The sequence below is a fragment of the Pimephales promelas genome, chromosome 14 (genome assembly GCF_988280905.1).
Source record: "Pimephales promelas chromosome 14, fPimPro1.hap1.1, whole genome shotgun sequence".
NCBI classification, from domain to species: Eukaryota; Metazoa; Chordata; class Actinopteri; order Cypriniformes; family Leuciscidae; genus Pimephales; species Pimephales promelas.
Genome location: NC_142782.1, coordinates 11,712,795 through 11,720,024, shown reverse-complemented (window position 1 = coordinate 11,720,024; position 7,230 = coordinate 11,712,795). Strand labels below are relative to the sequence as shown.

Genomic DNA, 7,230 nt, shown 5'->3' with positions numbered 1-7,230 from the left:
AAACCCATTTGTCTGGCTAAGACAAACTGATAGCATTAAAAATACAGATATTTATTAATTTAAACTATTTTTTATTCATTTTACAAAATTGTAGCTTTGTTGGAAATGACACAAAAATATTCATTTCACAAGTGATTTAAGTGATCTTGACGATACATTTTTCAATTTATTACATGCATCATATTTCATCTGAAGATCTTCACTGACACGGTCTCCTTGGTAAATGAGTACAATATCATCATAAGTCGCAAAAATTAAAATATGAAATTGTCATATTTGAGAGACAGTCACAAGTTAAATTTTGGTATGAATCATTTTCACACAATACACACTGGTTTGGTTCAGGTTTAATTTAGATTAGGCTACTATTATTATATTTATAAATATGTATTAATGGCTGAAATCTGTTTTAATAAAATAAACCCCTGGTTCGTAAGTGAAAAAAGTTTCAGAAACATCTAAAGATAATCTTCAATCATAAACTTGAATCGTAAATGATTTTGTGTTTGGATAAAACATTGAGAAGACCAAGTAGGCCTATGTGCAAGGGAGCCGATATTTGAAAACACCCCATTCAAAATTGGGCTTCGACTATGAGGTTAGAGAGCAGGAGTTAAGAGCGGGCCACTTGAACATCAGCCATTCCGTCAGCGTGTCCCATTAGGAAATCAGTCTAACAAATGTCTGGTTGCTCCCATTTCCCTATTCACCAAGGCACAGTTCCTGTCTTTAGTGTTAACCGCCGATTCCGTTTAATGGGCTTTCGGGGAAAGATTGATTACAGCGATGTCTGGAAACAAGCATGACCTCACACACGTGAACAAAACACCAGAGATAACAACTCGTGACCTTAACTGATTGCTGGGAGAAACCAATGTCCAAAAATATCAAACAGCGCAGGCAGGTCATACATCTCCGCCAAACTATGTAAACTGCTCCGGCACAGGTTATTTTTATGAGAGAGTAAGACTTAAATGAACTGAAAACCCCCATTACTGTAACAGAAATGATTCATGAGGCCGGCTTAAGAGAGGCCGCCCATGTTTGACTAGATCAGTGTCTTTACCAGTGTCAGAATAACAGACTAAACAGGCATCAACACTTTAAACCAATAAACATGTCATCACGTGATTTAGATGTCTTTATAATGGCATCCTAATTGTTTGGAGATAGCTCGTACTGATTGACAGGGGTCCAGCCAACCACTGTGATGCAAAGAAGAAGCCAAGCACTCGCTTTGGAAGAAGCCTCAGCATCACATTCCTTAACAACAGACAACGCTGAGTGTTATTCAACTGCATGTTTTTTTTCTCTCTCTTTTCCTGTGTCATGTCTGTTTGTATTATATGGGTTATGTTGTGTGTATTACACAATTGCAGTGCTGTGGAAAAGAATAACCCCTTGTAACCCCCTGGGGACAATAAAGTTAAAAGTTTAAAAAAAAAAAAAAAAAAAAAAAAAACATCACTGCTGCCCCCTAGTGGTCAAACAGAAAATGATGTCTGTCTGTCCCTATCTTTTCTAAATTATTTTTCTCCTGATGAAGAATAAAATTTAAGGTGACTGTGAATTTTTCATCTAACACTTCCGATTTTTATTTTATTATTATATATAATTAATATTGCATTAGAAATATTATAAATAGGCTATATACACTACCGGTAGAAAGTTTTAGATCGGTAAGATTTTTTATGATTTTAAAAGAAGTCTCTTCTGCTCACCAAGGCTGCAATTATTTGATAAAAAAAAAATACCAAAAAAAAAACAGTAATTTTGTGAAATATTATTACAATTTAAAACAGCGGTTTTCTATGTGAATATATCGAGGGCTTGGAGCCAGAAGGGCATATTAACACAATGAACATGTTCTAAAACATATTTTTGGCACCATTGGATAGAGCTCATTGAGACCTTTATTTTGATATAAAGAACTCAATTCGTCCAAAATGCCACTTACGCCCCTCTGGCTTCAAGCCCTCTGTGATCAAAGCTGAATTTACAGCATCATTACTCCTGTCTTCAGTGTCACATGATCCTACAAAAATTATTATATGTTGCTCAAGAAACATTTATAATTATTATCCATGTTGAAAACAGTTTTTTACATTTTTATTTCAGGATTCTTTGATGAATAGAAAGTTCAAAAGAACAGAATTGATCTGAAATGGAAAGCTTTTGTAACATTAATCACTACCATGCAAAAGTTTGGGGTCAGTAAGAATTTTATTTTTGGCGGAAATAAATTAGAAAATACTTTTATTTATCAAGGATGAGTTAAACTGATAAACAGTTACAGTAAAGACATTTATAATGTTAGAAAATAATATATTTTAAATAAATGCTGTTCTTTTGAACTTTCTATTAATCAGAATTGGGGGGGGGGGGGGTGGTACACGGCTGTTTGCAACATTGAAAATAATAATTTATGTTTTTTGAGCATAAAATCAGCATATTAGAATGATTTCTGAAGGATCGTGATGTGTAATCAACAACAGTATGATGTTGAAAATTCAGCTTTCAAATTACATTTTAAAATATATTAAAATAGAAAACATTCATTTTAAATTGTAATAATATTTCACAATATTTCTGTTTGTCACTTTTTTTCATCAAATAAAGCAGCCTTGGTGAGCGGAAGAGACTTCATTTAATATAGGCTATATATATATATATATATATATATATATATATAGGCCTATATATATATATATATATATATATATATATATATATATATATATATATATATATATATATATATATTATTTTTGGGAAAAAAATTAGGATTGGGTAGGATAGGATTATAGGATTGTAGAATAGGGTAGGATTTGGAGATAAAAGTTTATCTTTTGAATTATTTTTTATTAATAGAAAATATATAGTTAATGGGTTTATATAGTACGAAAAGTTGTCAGAATTGCGAAATATAAACTTTTTACAAGAAAAAGTCAGAATTGTGAATATAAGGTTCAGGCTATCTAGCTATCTTGCTCCTACGCCCCGTTTTGATGACATTTTTGAATGTACACATAGCCTACATCGGGTTGTTTTGCAAGCGCAGAATCCAGGTGCGCGTGCCGTGAGTGATTCAAATTTTAGTTGCCATAGCGACGCGAATATACAAAATCAAATATATACAGACGAAACAATTGAGATTTGTTGGTTGAGACAAGGCGATTTCAGAGACTTTTTCCGAGTGTTTTCTTCCAGATCTTGAGATTTTGAAGCTATTCGGACGATTTCTTTTCTAGGAGGAGACCGAAGGATATCCTTTATTTGTTTTATTTTTTAAAAATAGTACATATTATTTCTAAGGACACTTTTATCTCATTGTTTGTTTCTTGTTTTATATTAGGAGTTGGAGTTTTATTTAATTTTGTGTTTGATTTGATTATTTTTTGTTGTATTAATTTATTTTTTTAGTTTTTTGGGGAGGGGGGCAGTATTTCTCAGGGGATTTTTATTTTATTTTATTCATTTTTTTTTTTTTTTCATTTTTTCTTTTGATTGTATTTTGCATTGTTTTTATTGCAGGTTGGAGGACGACGTTATCCTAGAAGGAGTAGATCGGAGGATATATCCTTTCTTTTTTATTCTCATATATTATTTCTGAGGACACTTTTATCTATTATTTTTGTTTTGATTTCTATTTATTTTATTTATTTATTTTGGGAGTATTTCTGATAAGGGTTGAATTTTATATATATATATTTTTTGAATTGTATTGTCTAACTTATCGTTTCTATTGCAGGACAATGATGGCTCACATGGGTGAAAGAGATGGTGAGTGAAGTTATTCATTTGTTCATGGTAGTTATGTTAAAATGGTGTGATGATGGACTAAATTAATGTGCAGAAACTTGTAGCCTACGATGCAACCCATTTGATCCGCCAATTTCCAGGCCTATTAGATTCCCTTTCAATTTGAGTAACTATAGTAATAATTTGTAATTGACCACTGACATTGATCATTGATTATTTTTAAAACAGAACTAACTATGTGATGTCTGAAATATTGCAGGCTCAGGCTGCTCCAGAACGAGGGGACCTTCTTCCACTCAGACGGCTGGTCTGGAGGTTTGGCGTCTCCGTTCTGTTGATTTACCTCCTCTGTCTTCTGGGTCTTCTGGTTCTTCTGTGTTCACAGAGCAGGCTCACATGAGGAAGTGGCAGAGCAGGAGCCAGCTGAGCCCAGATGATGAGTTCATGTGCCCTCCACTGCCAGGTCAAGTTCCTGTGGAGCCAACAGTGACCTCAACTGGCCCAACAGCTCAGGGTGCCGTGGAGGCGTCTCCTGCGAACAGGAGCTCAACAGGTGAGATTGAAATAAGGCTGGGAGGTGTAAAGTGTACTGACAGAGATTTTGCTGCTTCAAGTTTTTAACAGGTTATAGTCTGGTCATATTTACCATTGCTCAGCAATATTTAGCTGAAATTTTCTTTCCGATTTTTCCTTATCCAAAATGTTTTAGTTGGACGTTCATCTAACATATATTTATGTTTCAGAACATTCAGAGAACAATCAAAAGTCACATTCCCATAATATTAGCAACATTATAAAAGGGATTGTTCCCCTTAACATTTATCAAGAAGAAGAAAAAAAATAACACATTGAAAAAATACAAAAACTGGATGTTATTAATTAATATTGTGAAATAAGACTTTGGGACATTGATGCAGGCATTAAGCAGAAACTGGGCCGTCGTATAATACATGTGCATTATTTTGATTTGTAACATTACAGATAAGAATCGAACAGTAAAAGTTGAGTGTCATTTTGTCGTTGTTTAATTTGAGGTTAGAGATGTTTCTAAAAAATGTCTTTTCAATTGTTTTTCTTCATTTCAGGAAAACCTACACTATGTAGGAAGAGGAAAGGAATTCGAGGTTTCCTCAGGAGGGTGTGGAAGGCTATGAGACATCGTTTCGGCTGCTGCTGTCACTGTAGTGCTGTGGATGATGTGGAGCCTTTCGCCCCTCCAGCAGATCTGGACCCAGAGCCTGATCCAGATCACTCCGCCGTCAAGCCAAACAATGGTGAATCCACAGTCATTATTTCTTGAACATTATTTTAAACAGTATTGTCATCTTGTTTTCCACTAAAAATATCTTTAGGCTTGTTTTCAGCTAATATTAATATTACTTTCCCCATATTAATACAGTATAATGCAAGGTTACTTCAAGGGGTTCGTAGTTATTGTAATTACTGTAATATGTACATGGGAAACCGACTGTAAAATAAAGTTCTACCGGTAACACTTTATTTAAAGGTGACGTATGTACTACATCTACTTACTATAATAACTGTAAATGATGCATAATTACAGTAACGCCATAGGATAGTAAGTACATGTAGTTAATTCATATGACTTATTTGAGGAAGTACAATGCAAGTACATCAGCTTAAAATAAAGTGTAACCAACTATTATTTATTAAAAGGATCTAGCATGCTCATATATTTATCATATTCTGTTTGTTTTTCCAGAGTCGTTTGAGTCTCTCTTCAATATAGGAGAGATGATTGGATCCGGAGGATTTGGCAGGGTGTTCAAGGGTACGCGGAAGTTTGATGGCAAAAAGGTGAATTACGGAACTGTACAAACGTTTTGCTCTTGCATGCATCAAAACAATTTACAGATGGTTTAATACCTAGTGCAAGGTCAGGTGCCTGAATACTGTTACTGAAACTTTTTTTTTTTTTTTGCAGGTTGCCATCAAAGAGATCAACAAGATTGACAACAATCGTTATCTTGTTATTGTAAGTTGGCTAAAACCTGTTTAAGTGCTGATTACTGTAGTTAATACACCTGTTGGAAGCATTAGCTGTAAAATTTATAGACAAATAAGCGTAGAAGCAACAAATAACTTTGGGCTACAATGGCTCTGAATCTACAGAGATAAAAGAAAAGTACATGATGTGTTTTCTTCAGATTTGTACCCAGCTAACCTTCTGTCTGCTACTTTTCTCTAGCCTGGGCATCCCGAACCTCTGGTTACAGAAGTGGCGCTGCTGCTGCTGATGAGGCAGGAACCCAGAAGCCCGTACATCATACAGCTGTACGAGTGGTTTGAACACCCTGAAAAATTCACTCTCGTTATGGAGTACCCTGAACCATGCGAGAGCTTGCTGGATTTCATCAGACGTAACTCTACACTGCATGAAACAACGGCTCGGGTCATCATGCGACAGGCGGTGCTGGCAGTACAACACTGCATCGAGCGTGGCGTTTTTCATAATGACGTTCATGCGGACAACTTCCTGTTGATGAAAAACAAGTTAGAGGTCAAGCTCATAGACTTTGGCTGCGGTCAGCTTCTTAGTAGTGACGGCTACGAGAGCAGTAAATACCTCGGTGAGCATTTTAGCAGTGTAAAAACCTGAATGTAGTGACTTATTTTAAATAAAAAGCTCAATAATGCGCAAATGTTTTGCTTACAGGACTACCGGATAGCTGCCCACCTGAAGCCTACACACGACCGAGATTCCACGCCATTCCTACAAATGTCTGGAGTCTTGGAGTGGTGTTATACGAGATGGTGAATGCATGTTCTCCGTTTTTCGGTAGAACGGATATCACACAAGGTGAAGTTATATTTGAGAACTCCAATTTATCCAAAGGTGAGAGAAGAATTCCGATTTCTTTGATTAATACACACATAAAGCAAAGGCTCTGTACAGAAACAGTTGAAGGTGAAGTACGCATGTAAGATTTTTTTCCAACCAGTAAAACTTGCATTTGTGATGTTTGAGTTTTTTGACGCAAAGACTGCATACTTCACCTTTAAAGTAAAGATAAAGAACATTTTACCTTACATGAATCATGTTTAGATGCTAAGTCACATGGTCATGACTAACCACCTCTCTCCTTATTAAAATGTGTACAGAATGCAGAGATCTGATTCTCCAGTGCCTAACAAAGGATCCAAATAAACGGCCGACGTTAGAGCAGATGCTACAACATGAATGGATTAGAAATGATCTTCTTGTAGATTGGAGAAGTTCAGGAGATTCACTTGCTTGGTGATTTCAGGTGTGAGGAAGAGTAATGGACAGTATATAGGGTTATTACCGGACAGTTATCTTCAAATCAGGATTTTTTTGTAGTGAGATTTTCACATTTATTGTAGTGTGTGACCAAGTTAATTGTATGTGCTTGTCATAGTCTAGTCAGCTTCATTTATATAGCGCTTTATACAATACAGATTGTTTTAAAGCAGCTTCAATATCAT

The 7,230-nt window shown here is 35.2% G+C and overlaps 1 protein-coding gene across 1 annotated transcript in view; it reads left to right on the top strand.

The window, feature by feature from the left end:
- Positions 1 to 4,895: 4,895 nt before the first annotated feature.
- The window catches only part of LOC120464702 (serine/threonine-protein kinase pim-2), a 3,042-nt gene continuing 707 nt past the window's right edge, over positions 4,896 to 7,230 (top strand). The window contains exons 1-6 of the mRNA XM_089119411.1: positions 4,896 to 5,036; positions 5,486 to 5,580; positions 5,708 to 5,758; positions 5,972 to 6,353; positions 6,440 to 6,619; positions 6,886 to 7,031. Coding sequence (XP_088975537.1) covers positions 4,913 to 5,036; positions 5,486 to 5,580; positions 5,708 to 5,758; positions 5,972 to 6,353; positions 6,440 to 6,619; positions 6,886 to 7,025 — 972 coding nt within the window. The 5' untranslated portion in view covers positions 4,896 to 4,912 and the 3' untranslated portion in view covers positions 7,026 to 7,031. The remainder of the gene's footprint in view (positions 5,037 to 5,485; positions 5,581 to 5,707; positions 5,759 to 5,971; positions 6,354 to 6,439; positions 6,620 to 6,885; positions 7,032 to 7,230) is intronic.